This window comes from Alligator sinensis, unplaced genomic scaffold (assembly GCF_000455745.1).
Source record: "Alligator sinensis unplaced genomic scaffold, ASM45574v1 scaffold871_1, whole genome shotgun sequence".
NCBI lineage: Eukaryota > Metazoa > Chordata > Crocodylia > Alligatoridae > Alligator > Alligator sinensis.
Window position 1 is genome coordinate 250,672 of NW_005842746.1, and position 23,362 is coordinate 274,033.

The window sequence follows — 23,362 nt, forward strand, 5'->3', positions numbered from 1 at the left end:
GCGGGGGGGGACTGGGTGGGGGGGGGTGGGGAGCCAGTGGGACCATGGGTTCCACACCGGTGTCCTGGGGCCAGTGCCGGTGGGGCCCAGATCAGGGTGGTGGGAGCACAGGGTTCCAGCCAGCAGGCGCTTTATGGAGCTGGGCCAGCTCCCCCCTCTCCCTGCTGCTGCAGCTCAACCCCGCTCGACAGACCCCTGCCAGCCTGTGCCCCGCTCTGGGCCCCACCAGTTCTGGCCCTGGGACATTGGTCCCAAGATGGTGACCAAGGGGCGGGGCACCTGTCAAGGGGTGGGTCACCTCTCAAAGGGTGGGGTTACCCATGTGGCCCTCGATAGCCTGCCAAAACTGGGTAAGCAGCCCTCCACCCAAAATAATTGCCCACCCCTGGTATAGACAGTCAAAAAGCCCAGGACTAAATCGATTAAATTTTTGCAGGTTAGTCTAAGCTGCGCAGATTGAACCAAGAAGCAAGTGAATAGACATTCACTTTTGATTCCCGAAACGCAGCCACATGCCTGCAGTGGCTCAGGCCAATAGCTGGGGGGTGCTAGAGCATGCCTCCTAGCCTTCCGGCCACTGCCAAAGGGAAGGGAGGGAAGGTGGGAGAGAAGCCCTCCACAGCTTTTTCCTCCCTCCCTGCTCAAATGGAGAGAGGCGTGTGGCCAGGCTCCAGCTGGTCCACAGAGTATGATGGGGGGAAGGGGGGTTAAACTGCCACCCTGGCCCTTACCGACCCCAGTCCGGGTTTGCCTGGGGGGCAGGGCAGGGCAGCCCCTGCCAGGCTTTTTCATGCTTTCCGCTTGAGTGAAAAGAGGGGTGGGGAGAGCCATGACCAGGTCTTGGCCTGGGCTGGCAGGTTGAGGGGGAGGGAGTGGGGTTTAAGCCCCCTCCCTGGCCCATACTTACCCAGTCAGGGTCTGCCTTGGGTGGGAGGTGGGGTGAAGCAGCCTTTGCCAAGCTTTTCTCCCCTTTCTGCTCAAGCAGGTGGGGGGTTTAAACCCCACTCCCCCCCTCTGCCTTAGCATGATAGCCCCAAACTGAGGCCTTGCCATGCCCGCCTGCTCCGCTCGAGTGGAGAAAAGTCTGGCAGGTGCTGCTTCACTCTCACCAAGCAGACCCTGGCTGGGGTCATGCGTGGGCCAGGGAGGGGGTTTAGCCCCGCCCCCCCTTTTGCCTCAACATGCCAGCCCTTGCCTGGGGCCTGACCATGCCTCCCCACTCTCTGTTCAAGCAGGGAACAGCAAAAAGTCTATGAGGGGCTACTTCCTCCCCCACCAGGCAGACCCCAGCTGGGTCTGGACCTGATTTTTTTCCCTAGCCCCTTCTCAGCCAGCTAAAGCAGTGATAGCGCTCCAGCTAGGGAGTATAGGGGTGGAGCTAACCCTGCTCCACTGCAGCAGACGGCACAGCCCAGGGCTCCAAAGTATCCTGGGATGCTGGGGGGCTGTGAGTTAACTTGAACCAGGAAGGGTTCTGGGCCACAAGTTCCATTAAGTCAGTTTGACTTTAATCAGTTCAGTCTGATACTACATTCAAACAGCTTTATCTTAAACTAATTTCAGTCATTTTGAAAGTTAAGCGCACTGAACTTTTATTGTGTTACATATTTGAACTGGTTTCTTATCACTTAAACCAATATATGTGTAACTTCTGTCCCTAGCCAAGAGGTTAAATGTGTCAAAGGTACTGTGTAATGGGACCTGCACATAGAACATAACTCCACTCATGATAGTAACAGTACTATAATGTGCTACTTTTAGCTTGATCCTATCCCTCTACATAACTTTACACATGAGTCATCTGATTAAAAACAATTAGACAAATCATACCACTCAAGCTGCTCATAGACTAATTAGTAAATACTTGTTATGTTAAGCCCTAAACACATGCAAGTAAGTGATGTTGTCTGAGCCTGGACAGAATATGAGAGATTAACTACCTGTAAGCATATCAGTGTTTCAATTTTGGCTGCAGGGTGACTAGCCTTCTTTTTTTTTTAACTGAATAGGAAGGTTTCCAATCCCTTGCTAACTCATTTTTGTGAATAGAACACCTCAAGATTGATTGACTCCATTTTCTCCAAAGAAGCTGGGGACATTTTAGGATTAGCAAGGTCCTAGGTTGGTTTAGCTTCAAGGTTAAAGCCAAGACATGGCCTTCAGTTCACTGGTCTTATGAATGAATGGTTATAAACAATTGTCAGTTAAAATGTGTGCATTGGTTTCTGTAACATTGCTGGGTATATCTGAACTTCTCAGAGCTTTTACAAAGAACTGAACTAACAGCTCCACTTTGTGGCCACTTGACTACAAAAATGAAAAAAAGAAACATTTTAAAATGTTTGCAATTTTCTTTGCTCCCCCCCCCCCCCCCCCCCCCCCACCATTAGGAAATGAGCAATACTTGGAAAAGAATCAAAAATGTTTTTCTGAGATGTAATAAGATGCCAGGGCATTTCATTTTTAGCTTAAAAATCTGAAGACATGCTGAGTCCAGATGATGTAATATAATGCTTTGATAGCTGCTTGTTTCACTGTGGGTGTGTCTACATGTGCTTTTATGCAAGCCTAAACTTAATGCACATTTGCCTAATACACATTAAGGTGTTTTAGGTGCACATCTATACGTTCATACACTAAGGTGCATTAACACGGTGTGCAGACCGACTTGGGACTAAAGTTAGTTCCAAGTCAGTCGACATACACCACATTAATGTGCCCTAGTGCATCTACACGTACATTAAGGCGCTTTAGGTATTCGCACCTAAATTTGATACCTGCTTTTGCAGGTATCAAATTTAGGCTCAAATAGCCTAAAATTGCCATTTTTAAGGCACATTAAGGGCACATGTGTGTAGACCCGTGTCCTTAATGCATCTTAAAAATGGGCATGAATGTGGTGATCTTGGAGTAGTTCTGTGAATGAGATGTGAACAGCTGTTCATCCTACAACATCATAGGGGAAAATCAATGAACCTTCCTCTTTCCTAATACACCTTCATAGAATGATGGGATAAAGTTTATGTCACTGTTTACAGGATTAGCAACACCTTTGATGGCAATATAGCTGGGTCTGCCTTCTTTGGACAGCTCAGAGAATGTCTTTTCTTTTCTGTTTTCCTTATACAACTCTCCCGTTCTCTTGAGGGACTAGAGAGAGCTACCAGTAGTTAGCCATATTAGTTTGAAGTCAGGCAGAAAGCAGGGCAGAGTAGCACATTAAAGACATGACTCATTCAGAAAAGCACAAGCTTTTGTAGGCTACAGCCTACAGATGCTCACAAAGTAGGCTGTAGCCAGGATCAGATATCTTCTTCTTCTTCTTGAGTATGACTTTAGAAAGTTGACTCCTCCAACAATTTAAGAGTAGATCCATCAATATTACTGCAATCTTTCAAACTCTTTGCTCCCTCTGGTGGATCATAGAGGGGGCATTCAGTCAGTATATACTTGGCTGTCTGATCTCCTTGGATATAAAGGAGATATAAAGATATAAAGTGGGTGCAGTGGTGTGGCTGCATTCCCCTTTTGGATTGGACCATACCATGGGAGCCTCTGGAGACTTTTTAAAGTACCTAAAGCAGGTCAAAAATTCTTCTCACTTCCTCTTTGTGCTCCAAGGCATGCCCCCTCTCCTCTGCTGTCTGCCGCTGCCACTTTTCACTACTTGTCCCAGGGGTTGGGAAAGCACCAGAGCCATTGCTGCCTACTATGCAGGAGCTGGGGATGAGGACAGTGGCAGATTGGAAGGGCAGGGGGCTTCCCTCATCCCTGCACCTGCTGCTGTTGGAGGATGGGGCATGGTGGGGGGAAGTACAGGCTCCCTGCGCTGTTCTTGGGGAGAGGGGAAAGGGGCCATGCTTCTGATCACAAAGGGGAAGGGAAGGGGGATTTTCACCTACTTTAAGGGCTTTAAAAAAAAAAAGTCCCTAGAACTCCCATGGTGCAGTTTACCTGCACTGGTACTGTGAGGGTTCAGCCAGGGTATGGGCACCCAGGCCTGCAGGTAGGCCCAGAAGGGCAATCAGGAGGTAGAGGTCAGCTAGGTGGGTATATAGGTTATCAGTGTGTCAGATCAGGGTCTGAATCGGCAGAGTGGAGAGCATGGGACCAGGTTTGAGGAGAAGAAGATCTGAGAGATGTAGTCCAGGGTGCAAGCTGAAATCAGAAGCCAGGAGGGTCAGAGCGCCAGGTGCCAAGTTCCAGGGAAGATCCAAGAGCCAGGTTGGGGACATCTAAAGCCAAAGCTGAGTCAGAAGCCAGGAGAACCAGAGAAAGCAGTAAATGCAAGGCTTGCTGGAGAACACTGTGGCTGTTGTCAAGGCAGGCTTGAAGCCTGAGACTGCAGGTGTGCTTAAAAGGGCTGAGTGGTGCTCTCAACAGCCAATCCAGTTATGGAAAACTAGGGCAGTTGCATTAGCCAGGGATCAAGGTCAGGTGCGGTATCGCAAGAGCTCTGCCCGGTAGGGTCTGATTGACCACAGGCCCTGGCAGGTAGCAGGAGGCTGGGAGCAGGAGGTGCAGCCACCTCTCAACTGTAGGTTGTTGCTCCTGCATCCATTTGAGAAATCCTGGATCTGCCTCTGACTGTAGCCGAGAAAAGCTTATGCCTCTCTGAGCAAGGTGGTCTTTAAGATGCACTTCTTCTTGAGAGAATGTTTATTTTTAACCTGATATACTTAGCTGCATTAGTCTGAAGTCAGGGAAAAGGCACTGTATACTGCACCTTAGAGACTAACCAATAGCATAAGCTTTTCTGAACAGTAGGCTTACTTCATCAAATGAGTTCTTTTTCTCTCCTGTGTTCGCAGGCTTCTTCCTGCCCTGTTATTACTGGCCCTTAACAACTTTCAAGTATTTTCTGAGAAGTAGCTTATCTTGAGCCATTCTTTCTCTTCCTGATTGTTTTTCCTAAGAACTCCCTTTCAAAAAGGCTATAGAAAAACTAGAGAAAATCCAGAGAAGGGCAACAAAGATGTTTAGTGGTATGGAGGGGCTTCCATATGCAGAGAGACTGAAGAGGCTAGTTTAGAAAAGAGATGCTTGTGGGGGACATAATAAGGATTTATAAAATACTAAATAGTGAAAGAGTAAATAGGGATTTCCTATTTGCCATCTCTTACAATACAAGAACTAGGGGTCATAAAATGAAACTAGTAGGTTGTAAGTTTAAAACTAACAAACATAAGTTCTTTTTCACACAGCGTGTAATTAAAGTGTAGAACTCATTGCCACCAGATCTGCAAGCTGACAGTTTAGCTAGATTCAAAAAGGTATTGGACAAATTCTTGGAGGAAAGGGGCATCAGTAGCTATTGATCATGGGAATTAGGGATATAGCCACTGAATTAAAACTTCCCTAGTGCTTAACTGCTGGAGGCTGAAAGTGAGAGAAAAGTGAGTGGGGGAAAAAAACCTCTGGTGATAGCCAGTTCACTCTCCCTTTCAGCATCCGTTCTCTGCCACTGTGACACAAGGTACTGGGCAAGATGGACCTATATAATCCAGCCCAGAAAATGGCAATTCTTATATTCTTATGTGAAAATACACTGATATAATCATACATTAAACATTGAGATTGCCAGGTAAACGCACAGAATTAATACACAATTAACAAATTATCACAGCAGCTCCGTATCCATTACAGCTTGTATGCCTGCAGGACATATTATTCCTAATCTGAGGAAAAAAAAGTGACTCCAATAGTCATAGTTGCAATGTAACATCTTTCCCAAGAACATAAATTAATGAAAATATATCAATATACCTTTTTCTGCTTTGCTGGCATAAGCTTCTTAATTAATGTAGCTGGCCTAAGCTTGTTACTGTTGTAATTTGCAGTAGTTCTATACTCACAAGTATGAGACATATAGCACTGACATAAGCAAACATGCATAAATTGGATCCTCAGCTGGTGCAAAGTGGTATGGTTTTCATTGGAATCAATGGAGCTAGGCCAGTTTAATTCCAGTTAAAACTTAAAATATTTTGAAGATGGGAAGGACATAGGACCTCTTAAGTAGTGTGGCTTTGCTGAATTTCAGCCTCCCTTTATACACTTTAACACACACCCATAAAAATCCCTTATAGATGCATATTATGGTATCTGTCCTTCTGCATGACTTACACTTTGGGTTGGCAATTGCAGGTTCACTTATTCAGTTAGCACACAGATCTAAGTTACAAGTCAAAACATATTGTAGCAAATGTTATAGTAACAAATTGGGTTAAAAAAGGGGAACTCACAGGAATATATGGTCCTAGTTGTATTATGGGTACTGGAGTACTTTACCATGTATCAGGACAAATATGTATTTAAATAGTTTGGGCCTTAAAAATTGCATTTAATTTCCCAATGGATCACAAAACATGAATCGCTCCATTAGACATGGTAGGTTGAAGTGATGTAGCTATGATGTTCTAGGAAATATGCAGGAGGCGAGGATTTTTGTAGGTGATAACTTTTATTGGACCACAAAAACCCCTGGCTGTGTTAAATATGCTTTTTTTTTTTCAAAGATCCAAAGATTCTCATGTAAAAAAGTTCCAGAAATCAAGGGCTTGGGGTTTTAAGTGTGTCATTAGGTGCCTGAGTTGTACGAAATAAGCCATGCGTAAACCAACACAGTGCATTTATTCCATAGCATTTGCTTAGTAATGAGAGAGACATTTATTTTTTCCTTCAGCTGAAGTGATAGGTGCATCTGCTTTCTTCAGCTAGTTTCATGCAAAGTTTTTGAAAATTAAAGCACTTTATCAGGAAAAGTGCCAGACTTCTTACTTTTAAAATATAGAAGAAAATCACTTTGTCTATCAGATCTTATTCTTTTAAAAATGACAAATCAATCAAGGGGTCCAGAAGGAGCTCAATTTCCTTGCCAAGTGGAATAGTGAAAGCTACTGCTTAAAAGGCTACTACTGTGAGGGAAAAATGAGAATAATAGCATGACCTGGAGAGAGAGACTGAGCACAGGTACATACAGTACCATGTAGCTTGAATGGGTCAGAGATATTCACATATCCATGTCAAATTGAGAAGTCAAGGCAATGGCAGGCTTTGTGTTCTTTTTGATGGAGAAAAGTAACAGAAATATTTTATTGCTGAGTGATGGACTTAACACTTAGAAGGCTGACAGTCAGAACTGACCAATATTTTTCCACTGAGTTTTCATGTCCTTGATAACACAGAATAGTTCTTTTTACCATTATGACCTTTCTTTATAAAAAAGAAAATGATAAAATTGCTTAATAAAAATGGCTTCAGAAACTATCTGTAGAGATTCGAAAGAAAATTGAGCCAATTTTTAGTACAGATCATACAGAATTTCAAATGAATCAAGCTACCTTTTATGCTGTCAGAAAATGTCTATGGATGTAATGCCCATAAAATACTTTTAAAACATGAAATTATAATCATAAGCAACGTTGAGTTCGATTGAAAAGTTAAAAAATAAACCATGTTAGATTTTAAAAAAAAGAAAAAAAGAGGCACAATGTGATGTGGCTTTTCAAAGAAAGCCACTTTTGATTGAAAGCAATCTTGAATATTGTGCAACTAGCACTCAAGGCAAGTTTATGAATGGTTTATAGTGAAACCATGCTATAGTAAAGTTATTTCACTTCAAGTAGAGTCATTTCATTATAATCAGAGGATTGCTCAGCTATGTCCCTCCAAACTATACAGCTGATCCAATAAAAAAAAGTCACCCCCAAGAACCTTTTCCTCATGGAATAAAAAAGAAATAAAATTCTCAAAAATTCAGTTGAGGTTAGTTGAAACATTTCAATACATTTGTAATGCTTCATACAGTTTTCAACTGTTTAATTTAAGTTTATAATACAAAATATTTTATTTTGTTAATAATATTTGTTTTATAATACACACTAAGAAAAATTACAAAACAAAAAATATTTTAAATGAAAAATCGGAACATTCTCTCCAGAAGAAAAATGTTCTGTCAAAAAATTGAATAACTTATTTAAAATGCAGTGTTTTCTTCCCCATTTGAGAAACTAGCAGTCACTGCTATAAAAAAGGATGCATCTTCTGCTACATCAACCATTTCAAAGGGCCCCTCTCTAGTGTGGAAGGGAGATCCGTGGGTGCATAGCAAAGGATCCCTGAAATTGCACAGAACTGCAAGGACTCCATGCACATGACCAGTGTCTTCGATAGTTGTCTTGAGATAACAGGTTCTTGACAGCAAAGGGGATCAGTTCCTGGATTCTTACACAGTAGGAAGAGAGACAGCATTCATCCTAGTGATAGATTCTGTTGCAAACTCTGAAAGTTTCTCCTTACAACATCTTGGATTCCCTATTCAGGTTTGTGGGTGGGTACCCTCTCAGCACCAGCCATTCTAATCATTGTTTTCCCCCTTTACTTTCCTGCCACAGCTAGATGGAAGAAAAAGAAATACAAAGGGGTTCACAGTGAATTTTACAACAGTTGGCATTCGGTGCTCCGGCCTCCACCGCAGAGCTCTGCCACCCCTTATACCCTGTCTATGCCCAACCCATGTCCTGTTGACTAAGTAGCTCCCTCTTCAGGTGCCAGGGACCTTTGCCCAGCTTATCTCTTCAGTGGGCTGTTTCCCTTTTTAATGCTTCCTTTGGGCAGGTTCTTTCTCCATCCTACTTCTTACGTTTGGTCTGTCAAGTCCCACTATAGAGTCTCCTCTATTTGAGACCATCTCTACTCTTCTGGTTGGGAGTATCTGCTTGCTTCTGCATCACTCCTAACAGGGATTTGGGGGTCTTCCCCAGCAGGACTTGCCAGAGCTGTCTTCTGAATGATGGCCATCATAACTCTCTCTACGCTGTGGTGTTCCTTTTCAGTTCTTCTAAGGTTTGTGCGCCTCCACGCACATCCACTGCAGCTCACTTGCTGCTCCTGTGTCCCCTCTGTGGGAGCACAGACACTCTCCAGAGCTGGCATTTATGGGTCTTTCTTGCCCAAAGAACCAATCAGCAGTGCTTCCTGCAGCAGCCCTTCCTGCTTCTGGCTTCCCTGCCAGCATCTGACGTCATCAGATGCAGATGCAGGTGACGAACCCATCTCAGGCAAAGGCTCTGCTGGGGCTTTTCCATTTCAGAAACAGGGGCCAGTAATGGTCCCGTTACAAGGTTACTTGGTGGAGAAATATTACAACTATGGGAATTATCATAGTAACCAAACAAATCCACCCCCGTCTTTGGGGTTATTAGTAAAACTAGAGATGGACAGTAAAGGGATAAGCTGCCAAAAAATAAGTCTCTTTCTTTCAAAGTCTTACTTATGACCTGAACCATGAGACTTGACATCACTTTTTTTTTTGATCCCATGAAACTCTACTTAATTACATGTGTTTTTTCTATTATTCATATAAATGTGCAAACCTTTTCCTAAATCTTGCTAAACTCTTGGTCTCTATGATAGGTTGAGGCAATGAGGACCACAGCCTTATTAATTGCCCATGTAAAATATATCTTTTATCCTTGAATCTCAGGGACCTGATCTCACTTTACTGAGAGAGTAAATTTGCATTCTCTTTACAGTTCCAAATCTTGTGTGCACCTCTTGTGTCTGCTCCTTTTAATTTCTTCTCTAAACAATATTTTCATTATCTTTTTACATGGGTTTTCCCCACATTTTCTAATTAGTTTTGTTTCGTATCCCTGAACCTCTTCTATTTCTGCATTATTGAGAAAAGCTGAATATAACTAAACAAACTATTCCAGGAGAGAGTATACAGTGATGCTGTAATAACTGCATTAATCATTTTCTTCCTACTGTCTATGCCTTCTTACATCCTGTTTGTTTGTTTTTTTGGTGGCTGTTGTTGCACTCTGTGCAGAAGTCGTTTACCTGTCTACAGTGATGCCCAGGTCTGTTTTCTGAGTTGTTCCAGTTAATTTAGAATCCAGTAAGATGTATGAGTAGTTCAAATTAGCCTTTTTCCACATGAATTACTTTGCACTTATCAGGCTTGACATTCTATAAACAACCAGGCAGGGGACTGGATATTTCAAGGGTTTGGAAGGAGCCTTTCACTTCATGGTTGCTGGACCAAATCTAGCCCAGGTCAGTAGGGAGTGAAACATATTACTGTCAAGTCTCTATTCAGGGCCTTTGTGAAATGAGTTGCTGATCTTTTTGAACAAGAGTCTGAATTGCATACCACTACTGGCACAATAAATTGCAGCCTCAGAAAAGAGACAAAGGAAAATACTGAAGTATTCAAATTATAATATCCTTCCCTCTTGGTGGTATCCCATGGCAGGGTTAAGGAAGCATGGTTTGAGCAGTGTGAGGTGAGGAAATTTGAACTGCTGCTGTTTATAAATGTTTTTTAAATAATCAGATGACTTCTGATTTCTTGGCTATCGATGCAACATTGTTCATTAGCACTGATTTACTAAAGCCTGGTTTATACTAGACCAGGGTGCTTAACTCTAGGCCCATTAACCATGGGCCATGTCTAGCATACAGAGCTATGTGCTCTGGCTCACAGGGATCCCCAAAGGTCTGGAAATTTTTTTTTGGGGGGGGGGGGGGGGGGAGGGAGGGAAGGGAAGGGGCAGAGCAGTAGCAATTAACTCTGCCACCACTCCTCCACCACCACATTTTTGAATCCCCATGAGCCAGGTGACATGGCCCTGTGTGCAGTCAGGGCTGGGGTGGTGGGGTCCAATCTAGTGCATGTGGGGCTGGGAAGGTGGGCCTTATAGGGTATGTACAGGGCCAGGGCTGGAGCTGGGGCTGGGGCAACAGGCCCCATCAAGCTCATGTGGGGCCAGGGTGATGGGGCCCAATCTAGAACATGTGAGGCCTGCACTGGAGCAATGGGACCTGATCCAGTGCACATGGGGTTGGGGCCAGAGTGATCCAGCATATGTGGGTCCAGGGCCAGGGTGGCAAAGGCTTATTTGGGTCATGTAGGGTCAGGGTTGGGGTGGTGGGCCCAATCCAGCATGAGCCAGGGCTGCAGCTGCAATATGGCATGAGGTACCAGAGCCGGGTCCAGTATATGTTGGATTGGGCCCACAGGTTGGATTCAGCCCAGGGACCCACCACGTACCACACGTCCAGCCCACGGAGCCAAGAGGTTGAGCACCACAACGCTAGGTAGTTTTGTTGCTAGAATTGGTATTCTTTTAGCAAATATGCAGTCACTTTTATGTGGCTGTAAAGTGACAGAGTTCATGGTGAGTATCAGTAGCGTTCTACCACCTCTCCAACACCAAAAGCCTCACCACCGTGAGACTTAACATAAAATCAATGTGCTTTTCTCTTGTCAGCTACAGCAGTCCTCCACAGCTGTCCCATGATGTCTTGTAGTAACTACTGGCCACAATTTCAAAGGAAATTGACTGAAGTCAAAGGGAATCTTATCTTTTCCTCCAGCCTTATAAATCAATCTTTGTTTCTGAAAACACATCTTTTTACACAAGTCTACATGTCCAAGCAGATAGATGTGGCTTCCCACAAAGAGAAATATGCTTGTGCTCCCATGTGGAGCAGGAAGGAAGTGCTGGATCTCTTCAGCCTGTGGAGAGAGAGGGCTGTAGAAGCCCAGTCATGTGTTTATATGGATATCATGGAGGGGCGTGCAATGATGAGAGGAAGCATGAAGAGAAACAATGCTGAGCCAAGTGTAAGTATCTCTAGCAGACGTACTCTCCTGGATGCTCCTGCCAAGCAAGAAAACCAGGAGATTCACCAGCGACATGCCACTTGTAAAAGAAACTTCAGGCCATTCTTGATTATGAGCCTTACATGGTTGTGACTGGGATTACCTCATGGAAGCCTGAAGAGGGAACCTCGGAGATCCACAGCGAGAGGCAATTCCAGACACAAAACGGGCAGAGCCAGGTCCAACAGTGAGGAAGAGGAAGGCAGCTCTGGTAAGTGCTGTAACTTTTCCTTTTCTTTCCGTTTGATCTCGCACCTTTTTCTCTCCCAGAATCCTTCCCAACCCAGTTTGGAAATGGTGGCCTCTTCCATGTTCATAGAACAAAAGGCAGTGGCAGCACTTGCTTTCTCTGGGCCTTAGCACCTTCAGTAGTGAGATACCAGCCAAATCCACAACAGTCTTCAATGATTTTTTGAATTTTTGCTGTCAGCCCTTCTCCTTCTGTGCTCTCTCAACATCCTCCTTCCTCCCCTACTGTTTTCTCCCCTGTTGAGTCATAGTGTTTTTATGGCCCTGCTCAGCTCAACAAACCAAGCTCCTCTGCAAGCAATCTGGCTTCATCCACTCTGTCCATTAGAACTTTATAGCAAAAAATCTTAGGCAGTTTTTACAGTTGTTTTTGCCTTTTTTCAACCACTGTAAATCTAACAGGATCTCTCTTTTTTTTCTATTGGTGTCCTCAACTGGGCAGGCCTGGGGAGAGCCAGCTTCAGCAGAAACACCCAGGCTGCCACTGATGAGGAAGCATGAGATGCTCCACAAAGAACGTGTGTCTGTGCTACAGAGTTGCACAGACACAGCTGAAAGGGAGTGCAGCAAGAGGGCACTCCAGGAACCGGAGCTCTGAGAGGGAGACAGAAAGCGAGGGAAATGAGTAAGTGGGTAAACAAGGACGTAGCTCCCAAAACAACAGATAGTGGTGCTGCAGAAAACAGTATTGCATCAGGACCAGTGGCCTGCACAATAGGAGCTGTGCAACCTATGTCACTCCAGGCACAGACGATGCCAACACCTTCCTCATACATCACGCTGGATGCTGGTAGAAAGGAAGGAGAACTGTTTTACATAAAAGAGCCCTCAGGCACTTTCTTGCTCTCTTACTTCATGATCTTATCCTTCATAATGTTTCTAGTGTTACTGGAATGGGTTTTACATATTAGCAGTGTTTGTTTTGTTTGTCTGATTGCTATATAGGTTTTTGCAGGCTGTCTCTTCTCTCTGTTTTGAAACACTGGGCTGCTGTGCTGTTTCATGATACTTCAAATAACATTTTTATTATTGATGAATGAATATAATTCTGAGCCATTCAAAATCTAGATGCCTACACACAGTCATGAACACTCTACACCCAAGACAGGTGATGCTTCTTTTAAAAGGAAAACAAGCCCAATTGAAGACTCAACAGTGAATTACCCCTTAAGGTTTCCCTCAGACATTTTCACAGGCTCTAGATACCACCCTTCTAGCTGAGTGTTAAAAATCCATTGAGGGTCCTTCACCCGCTTTTCTGCTGGCAAGGATTCTTCTTTAGCTTTGCAAATAATGTACAGCACCCAGTAGGATGCAACAATGATAAGGGTGTTTGGCTAGCTGAAGTCATGCTTTATCTTAAGTGTCATTTCAAATGCCCAAAAGCAAGGTCAGTAGTCTTCCTGCGCCTGCTAAGTCAGTAGTTAAGACTCTCCCTGCTGCTGTGCAGATTATTGGTATATAATTTCATGAGCAGAGAGAGCAAGGGTTAGACTGGGTCCCTGAGAAGACTATTATTATTTCAATACCTCCAGTGTTAATGGGGCAGGAAGAGAAGACTATCCTTGCTTGCAGCTTTTGGAACAGCCCCACATAGTTTTGCACGCCAGCTTTATGGATGGCTGCTGACAAACATGAAACAAAAAAGTGCACTTTACTGGAATAGGAAATGCATCAGTTTGACCCAGCTAGCCCAACATCTGTATAGATTGTGCACTTCAGTGGGGCTTGTTGGCACTTTTATCTAAGAGCTTCAATTTTCCAACTAGCCAATGTTAATGTCTTTGAACTGCTCCCTGTGTTCTACTGGTAACTGCATCACCATGCAGAAGTACCCCTTCCTAATAATGTATTGCAATGCAAGGTAGTGGGGGTGGGGACAAAACTGGAATGTGCATCCCATCTTTTGTCCCCTCCCACTGTTGTTCCACCCAAGCACCTTAAACCCCTTTATCTTCTGTCCAAAACACAATTCTGTGCCTGATGAGAGTGGTCTCAGCTGTGAACTTCCCCCACCAGTTGACAGTCACTTGACACTGGCAGCTCCCATAACACAATCACTTGTTTATCACCTGGCAAGTCTCATCCTTGTATCTTAATGTTGGAGAGTCAAAAGAAAAGCACACAGCCCTAGAAATATTACTTATTGTATTTGAAAGTCTTGCAGCTACTGTAGATGATTCCAGACTTGGATCCCAGTGCAATTCCACCACTCCAGTGCTAATTTCTCAAGCCAGAAATGGTTCTTAAAGTTGTTTGGTGGACAGAAAATGCCTGAAGCAGCCTGCCATTTCTGATCACTTGCTTATGTTTTGGGCCTGGCTTCCCAAGGGGAAGGAATTCATGGAAATGTGTACTCAGAGCAGGTATTCTACAATATCTTTATTGAGAACAACCAATATAACTCCATATCAGTCAGTATCATAGCATACGATTAGTTCAGCAAGAACACGACTATTTTGATGTCCAGTGAGGAGGTGTCAGTCAAGTCTGTTCAATGAATCATTTCTTCAGACACTTCAATTTTGCCATTACACAGGTTCTGTTAGGTAACCAAGACCAAGGGTATTACCTAACACACACTCTTATGTGGTTACTCATGTGGAAACACAACTTTTGTCACATTCATCATGACTTTTTGCTTAGCAACATTTTAGCAATGTAGAATAGCTATTCACAACTAGTGTAGGAAGTAATTAAGTATTACTTCCTACAGTTGGCTGGTATTTTCTCCATTAGTTATCTTTCTGAGGGTACCTCACCCTGAGGCTACATCTTTCAGGCGTGGCCTGCTTAGTACCTATTCTGCCCTGTCACATGCAATATAATTACATTTCCTTGGGTACTCTTGCTGCTTGTACATTGTACCAGCTTACACATTACGCAATCCAATGTTCTCATTATGCAAATACAAAAGAAATGTGCAGCCCTTTTGTGTCATGGACTCACTCTCCGGCTGTGACTTCTTTGCAATCCTCATGTTAATTGGTAAGGAGAGAAAACATGAGGGATTCTGTGCTTCCAAACAATACCATGAAAATTATTGGAAGGGGCAAAGATGCAGAGAGAATGACATTGTGAGATGTTGGGCCAGAGCACTTACAATTCCCTCGCTACATCACCAACATGCCATAATGCATCTCTCCCACATCCCACAGTGCATTATATTAGATAGTTCCACAGGAGCCACTGGGATACCTAGCCACATGCATTTCATCATCAGTTGACACAGCTGCTTGTGGTAAGGATGTATGGTGCTAGCACAAACACAGGCATGAATGATGTGTGCCCCCAGCAGCTGTGGGGGGCATGGCTGCACTGACAGCAGTGAGAGCACTGCGGTGGTAAGCACAGAGGACCCACAGATGCTGCTGGTGCTGTCGGTGGGGGGGCCTGGCAAGCGCCAGCCAGGGGTTGGCAACCACCTGCAGGTGCTGCCGGCAGCGGCAGCCAGCAGCAATCACGGACCATCCACAGGCAAGCAGCAACCACCCACAGGTGGCAGTGCCACCTTTTTGTAGGGGGTGTCGGTGGTGCCTTTTTGTAGGGGGTGCATGCCCTACGCATCGCCCCCGAACACAGGAGTGTACATGTGTTCTGTTGGCACAATCCTGTCAGCTGCTGTAGGCTGACACAACTTTGGCTGACAAAACTTGTGAAAAGCACATAGCCTACTTTCAGTAAAAATAAATACATAAAACTTAGGGAGAAAGCCAATTGCCAATTTTTTTATAGCAACCTTTGGGAAAAAAGAGCCACGTGCCACTCACACTGAACCATTTCTATACTTTAGCATTTTCAGAAATTTTTCTTTATCATATTTTAAAATAGTTGTCTATTCAAACTGCCTTTTCTTTGCCTTGGAGTAGAAGGAAACTTGTTAAGTTAAAACTGTCTCATTTCTTATTTCAAAATGTATTTAATTAATTAGCAGAACAAGTAGTGGAAAGATGCTAGTTAGGGCATGAAAATTAGCAGCATAATAATAGATATTCATTTTGTTTTGAATAACACAATACATTTCCAATGTTGAATGTTGGCAGGGTTGACAGGAACAACAGTAGACAAAATAATGGTTTTATTATTTTTATTTTTTTCCTTGATTGGTCATTAAAAATACAGAACAATAATGGTAAGACAGGAAGGAGTGGAGGGACATTTTTAGTTGATGCTTTAAAATAAATTTCTTTCATTTTATACTGCATATTATGAAAGCTAAAACACTCCTTTTAAACTTAAAAAGACAGTGGGAATTAAGGTAAAAATAAGACAATTTACCATAGGCGGAAAAATTTAAACAAAGCCATTGTCTACATGACAAAATTGTGTTGCACTAAGCCTTGTGTGGGCACTCTTATTGTTTTCCTTGTGGGGATCTGCAGTGCATCAAAAAACTTTCAGGCACAAGCTAAACCAATATACATATTTCTAAACAAATATAATTGTCCACCCAGAGATTTTTTCTGGTTTAGCTATAGTGGTATTCAGATGGATCTAAATTCATAAATCAGCTTGCCAATCAGTGTAACTTCGCAGTTTAACCAGTGTCTGTGCTTCTTTGGAAAGTAAAGTTGAAAGCCACAAGCTTTATGGGAATAGGGGAAAGAAATTAAGTTTGAGTAACATTTGTGGAGATGGAAGAGGTGTAAGAAGGGTACTGAAAGTTATGGAAAAGAAGTGACTGTGGGCCAATTGGAGGTTCATAAATGCAGTAATGAGATACAAGTTAGTGGGCCAGATTCAGAGGTGATTTATAAGATAGTCTAATTTTGAATTCCATACCATTGAATTTCCTCTTTCAGAAGAAAATGTGAGAGGGTGTAGAAGAAGTAATGTGTCTCAACTTAAACATCACTTCTAAATTTGGTCCATTAAAGCACAGTTTCTCAACCTGGGGTATGTGTAGTCTTGGGGGTCCACGAGACCCATTCAGGAAGTACACGGGTACCCTAGCCCTCTCTCTTGCCCTCTTTTCCTCTCTCTCTTGCCCCTTCCTCCTCTCAAAACTATAGCAAAAAATTCGGTGCCCAGTAAATTCCCCAGTAAGAATTTGGCATGCCACGCTTTGCGCAGCACTGGGTTCAACACCCCTAGCTTTGGCCAACATCACCTCTAGCCCAGGTACATACTTGAGTTGTGCACCCCTGATGTAAAAGGTGGCAACCCTACCCACACCAGATCAGACATCTGTCATATCATGGCCTTATATACACAGCCTTTCTTCCAACATATGGCACACATTAGTCTGTAAATATAAAATCCCCTGGAAAATTGAGTGTTGGGGTACTTATTAAAATTTTCTCAAGTTAGTGGGTACTTGCTACTTAAAAGGTTGAGAAACACTGCTTTAAAGAAGAAGCTCAAGGAATCTACCTGGAGGGTGAAAAGGAGAAAAAGTTGAGAGCACTGTCATGGCCAAATAAAGGAAATCTGAGGACCCCTGCAAATCTATTTTAATGACTTTTCTGGCTGCAAGGCCTGAGATTTTAATGTGTGACTTTCCCTTCTTCCTTGTCCTACCTCATCTTTCTCAAAATGCTTTTCCATTCAAGCTAAGGAGGCTGCTGGTGAGGTGGTATGAAGAAATGCCTTGAACTGGCATGGTTATTTGTAGAAGAAGTTAGGGAAACATTGGTAAAGACATTCTGGAGAAGCGTGAGATGTAGTCCATCCAAACTCATGATAAAGAGAAGCATCCTAAAATCTCATAGCAAAAACAGTTTATACATACCTTGCTACATGGCATGGAAGTATGAGATGCAAACATCATGGAATTAGTTCATTTTGTCCTTACTTGGATGGTAGGCCCAAAAGTCATCTTTACACATGCTCCAGGGTGGAGGCAGAGTGGCGCTTTAATTAGAGCAGCTCTTGGGAGCTGCACTAATTAAAGTGCCCACAGCATCTCCTGTATTCAGTGTTACGCACTTCAAAAAGGCAGCAGGGGTGCTTTAACTATTGCTTGTTCAATGAGATTTAGTTAAAGCACCCCTGCCACCCTTTGAAGTGTGGGGACACTGAATACACATGAGGCTGAGGCAGCTGGAGTGTGTTAATTTGCACGCTTCAGCAGACTCAATTAATTAAGTCTGCTGCAATGTGTGCTAACTAACTCATGTTGGAGCAGACATTGGGCATGTGTGCAGGTGCCCAAAGAGAAAGAGGCCTCCTACAAATGGCAATGTGGTCTGAACCAAAGGGGCTTAGGTGGTAAATTCATTTATCCACACCTTAAAAATAATAGATTATTATATGGTTGAAGATGCTTTTTTCTTTTATTCAAACCAGTTCATGCAATGTTTATACTATAGTCCAGTGGCTCCCAACCTTTTTTACTCTACGGACTGGCATGGTAGTGAGATGGGGTGCACAGAGCTGGCTGCCTCCCTTCCAGGGCTGCCCCACCACCCAACTTTAACCCCGCATGTGACTGCTGGCAGTGGAAGCCGCTTGCCCAGGCAGAAAGGGGGGGGTCTGGGTGGGGGGCCCATGCCATGACCCAGCAGCCACCCCTTCAATGGTTGGGAACCTGTGCTATAGTCTATGCTGTTTTTGCCTGTGGCACTACCATGGTCATCATACATGTGGGAACGTGTGTATCAGGTCCGCTGGCAATTTTGTCATTCATTAAAGCACTTTACTTAGAAGCTATCTGAGAGAAATTCTCTTTCATTTTGCCATAACCTTGAGTTGCATAAATTTACAATTATTGTATTTGCCATTGAGTATATGTTACAGTACAAAATTTTTCTTCATTTCATTTTAACTACATGGAATTGATTAAATCAACAGTCTTTCTTTTAGGAATGGAATTTTACTGTGGGACAATTAAAAGCTGAAGCACTCAAGATTCTGCTTTCAGAAGATTACGCAGAAAAAGAGCACCTGAAGCTTTCAAATCAGAAAATAACTCTTTTGCAAGAAGAGGTGTGCCGTCACATGGAGGAAAGGAAAAAATTGTTACAAGAGGCCAGTGACTTCTTTAATGCTGCTAACAAGGTTAGTATGGGGGCAAGTTTACAATTATTAACATGATTATGTGATTGTTATTATTCTCCTGGTATGAAAAAGATTTGTATAAATATAATTTGCTGAGGCTCACAAAATTGGGAAATTTAAAGTAACATTACTAGTCTTGTAGCCTTTCAGTATGATCCTAAGCCACATGTTTCCATCCAGGAATGACAATTTTTTTTTGATATCACTTCTAGTAGGGCAAAGAAATCTGTGCTTCCAAAATGGGGGCTACAGGAAATTAAATACTGCCTGCCTTCAGAGGAAATTCAGCATACCCCAAAATTTGGTTTTAGGATTATATTAAAATCAGAAGAGACTAGAAATGAAAAAGACACAGACATGATCTCTAATTGCTGACAGAGGGCATGTCATATAGGCTGATTTTAAAACTTTGTACCTGGCAAAAGGCCAACAAAACTGATGCTAAATTCTGTCATTGTATGGCTTAGTTCAGGTCCCAATCCTACAGTGTGGAGCTATTGTGAATTCCCTGTGGCTATATGCAGGTGGAGATGGTTCAGCTTCTAGAACCCATTGCAGGCTTGGTGCATCCAATTTCAAAATTAAATTGCTGCACTTCTTTTGGAACAGAGCTGAGAATATTTCCATGCTAATGTAACCCTCCTCCAGCACCAGGGCCAGGCGCTATACCAGATTCAAGATCCTCAGGGTGTCAATAGTTTTGGGCTCTCCCCCAGGCAGCTTGGCTGGCTGAGGTGTCCCACCAAAAAAAAAAAAGTGTTCTCCTCGCTCTCACCTTCCCAAGACTCCACTCCAGCCTAAGTAACAGATAGGGTTCTTTAATTTTAGCTATAACTATTTACAGAAAAGAAGAGAAAAGATTAATAACAAATATAATACATACACACACACACACACACACACACACACATATGCATTACATGCTTCAATAACACTCATTAAAACCACTAACCAAAATATTATCTATAAACCCAACATTAAGGAATAGTCCATCCAACAAGTGATCCCACATACAATAGCCCTATCAATATATGTCCATTCACAGATTATAGACTCTACACCTTAGTTCCAATAGGAATTCAGTTCACAATAATAAATTCAGTTCACATAATAAAAATAAATGGCAACACTGCTATTGTGCTGAGTGGTCACCAGATGGCAGTGCACGGCTCCTACAGGCATCTGAGGAGTAGGGTGCACAGTCCCAGTGTTTCCTTCAAACAGAAACCTCTGTCGAGATGGCAGCAGGATGATTCCTTCCCTGTAAACAAACTTCTTACAAGCATGACAAGGTTAAATGTCACCTCACGTTCCCTTTCCCTGTGAAACTCAGGCTGCTTAATAGAGACTATCCCCTGTTCCTGCAGCCTAAACTCTCCCACGGCTCTGACTCAGCTGCAAGCACAGACTCCCCCTTTCCCGGGGGGAACCTGATTCCTGAGTTTGCACAGCTCCTCTCCAAGATGGGGGACTCAGCTTCTTAATGAATACCACACGCTGCCCATCTTTCCTGGTGTGTTGGCTCCGTGGAGCAGGCTTTCAGTCCCCTTCCTGACTGTCCCAATCCTCTCCCTCAAGTTGGCAAACAGCTCCTCCCCACCCGACATTTCCCATCATCTGCTGTGTTTATATCCCACACGCAGCCAACAAGCCCCCTCTGTTATGCTGGCAATCTAATCAGCGGCATGCATATTTTTAGGCTTGCACCTTTTCAGAGCTCCCACCTGCAAGCTCCTTCCTGTTCTTTCTGCAAAGGCTCTAGCATTGCTTCCTTGCCCAGCCTGCTGTCTCTGCATTTGGGCAGCTGTTACACTAGCAAGGAGTTTTAGAAGTAACTTACTAGTAACTTTGCCAGTTTTGTACAGATTGTATTGGTGGCCTAGCAGCCTTTATGAGTGGATCTGTTAAGAGTTCTGTTTTTGTTTGTTTTTCAGTCCCCTTCAAACTGATTATAACATAGACAAGTAAATCGGCTCTAACAAAAGAATATTTTATCATCATTTACAACTTTATTTTCTCAAATATCTACTCAAAAATATTTCTTAAGTATATTGTTGCAGGCCAGTAGAGGGTGCTCCTGCATTGAGGCACCCACCTCACTGCACCTGACCACCTTCCAGGCTCCGCGTGCCTCCCTGGGGCCCCTCGTGTCTGGCCAACCCCCTTCCTTGAGCACACCCACTAGCCTGGGGGTAATGCTGCCACCACCCAGAATCTGGACTGATCGTGGGACCTGTACCCCTTGGGACACACAGGTCTAGTAGTCCTTGAGGGTACTTGACCCACTGGAAGAACTTGGGGTGCTTCCCTCAGTCTGAAGCACAAATAGGGACCAAATGGTCAGCCAAACCAAAGGGACTCCAAGGCATAGTTTAGACCCTCTCCCAGTAAGTCTCCCATGCTAGGTACAAAGGAGAACTTTATTGGTTACCAGGACTAGGTTTGGAATAGAGTACAGGGTACAGCAATATCAGAGAAATTCCTTAGAGCAAACAATGGCATAGAAGCCTTTGATTACACATCTGTGTTACTATTACTAGTTAGATCTCAGATAGCTTACTCACAAGTATCATCCAGAGGCAGGTGGAGATTTCCTCTGAAGGCAGGCAGTTCACTGAGTATAAGTTTCAAGAGAGAGAGAGAGAGAGAGAGAGTTTCAGATGGTTCAGCTTCTCTCTGAGTTTTCATCCGAGCTACTCCCCCTCCTCCTGGGCAGTCCTTCACTTATATAGCCCTTATAACCTCATTTACCTGGTCCAATGAAGACCAGCAACTCTTGGCTGCCAGGCAACCAATTTGAAATGCATCACTGGTTGCTGGGTAGACTGGCAGGGTCTTTAGCCTCCTCCCAGTCAGGTTGGCATTGCTCAGAACAATAGAGAGCTTAAGCCCCCCACCCAGGTATGCAATGCTAGTCACATAGGCAGAGGGAGCAGGTTTTCCCCCTCCCTCAGGAATGTATCCAGCTCAGGTTACAACTCAGGGTTACCTGAAGAGATGGGACAGAGGAGTCTGCCCTTTGCAGTAACCATGGTAACCAAATTGTCAGATAGCAGAGTTTGGGGAGAGACAGATGGTATCCTGCCACGTACATGACAATGACTTCCATGCATTTAGGCATCAGTGACGTTCTTGTTATGTCGTAATAGAGCTTTTAAATTTTCTTTAAAATTCATAAAGTGGTATTTGCTTATTTCAGGAAAGTATTTCAATATATTTTAAACAAGTCTCATAGATCCTGTTTCTACTCCTGTTGAAGTTTTGCTACTGGCTCTAGTAAGAACAGGATCTGGATCATATTTCTCATACCTGGTCCCTTTCAATTACCCATACTGATAATATATTCTTCAACCTTCTGCCAAAGTTGCTGCTAAGCAGTATGTGGCACTATGAAAGCTAGGTTACTTTGAATTTTCTACTGGTCAAGGGCCTCTCTATGAAATCCTATGGCCTCATAGGGTTGCACTTAATTACATTTTAAGAAACACATGAGAATTAAAACTGAAAATATTTCAAGAGGGGAATTTAAAGAATATATAGTTCCACATGAGAAATAAATTAAATGTATTTTTTTTAATTATGGTGAATTTTAAAAGGAAAAACAGGAAAAAAAATTTTTTATTATTTTAAATAATAAAAAGTTTAAAAATTATACTTTATAGGCTCTCTGTAACCTAGGAAACTTGTTTTGAAAGAAAATGGGAGCTAAATAACATGATTGAAGTGACCTGAGATTCTGCTGAAAACACAAACCAAGCTGTACTTAAATTTTTGAGTCCTGTCCCTCACTTGTAGTGGAACACATGAAATCTAGTCTTTTTTGTCTATTGTTGTGAGACTAGCTCAGTGAAAAGCTAAAATATTGCAAAATATTTGTAGCATGTCATTTGTGTGGATTAAAACTACATTTAATAATATTGCTTACTGAACTCTACTCCTTTGAAAGAATGGTTTGAATTTGGAGCTAGTATGGTAGCACAAGAAGGAAATGTGTCATGTTATGGCCACTTATGGTGTCTGTGAAATGATGTTAGCCCTGTTTCTAGTGGAGGGGTGGGCAAAATACAGCCCGCGGGCCAGATCCAGCCTGGGAGGCCATTCTATCCAGCCCACGGGGCCCCTGAATAATCTTTGAAAAATAAAATGTTTCTGTCCTTGGTTCCTGTCAAAAATTTCAGGAACCAGGGACAGTAGGACCCAGGGGAAGCCCGGCAGGCTCCCACAACAGAAGGACCCACCTGGCCTCACCTTCCCCATGTGCACTGGCACCGGAAACTCAGGTAAGAGGAGGGGGGATGAGCTGGTGCAGAGCACGGGGAAAAGCGGCCCCTCCCCACCCCATGGCTGGCACTCCTTGCTGCAGCCACTTGCCACCCACATGGAGCAGTCCTGAGCCAGCACAGGCAGCCCCATGCAGGCTGCAAGTGGCTGCAGCGTGGG

The 23,362-nt window shown here is 43.5% G+C and overlaps 1 protein-coding gene across 17 annotated transcripts in view; it reads left to right on the forward strand.

The window, feature by feature from the left end:
- The window catches only part of CCDC141 (coiled-coil domain containing 141), a 207,869-nt gene that overhangs the window by 100,174 nt on the left and 84,333 nt on the right, over positions 1-23,362 (forward strand). For 16 of the 17 annotated variants that reach the window (XR_003096405.1, XR_003096404.1, XM_025216529.1 and 13 more), the window contains one exon: positions 18,728-18,922. Coding sequence is in view for 15 of the 17 variants with exons in the window: in XM_025216529.1 (XP_025072314.1) it covers positions 18,728-18,922 (195 nt within the window). In the remaining 2 variants the exon portion in view is untranslated. Of the gene's footprint in view, positions 1-11,638; positions 11,886-12,365; positions 12,549-18,727; positions 18,923-23,362 lie in introns of those variants that run through there. The other variant, XM_025216534.1, reaches the window with a different exon arrangement.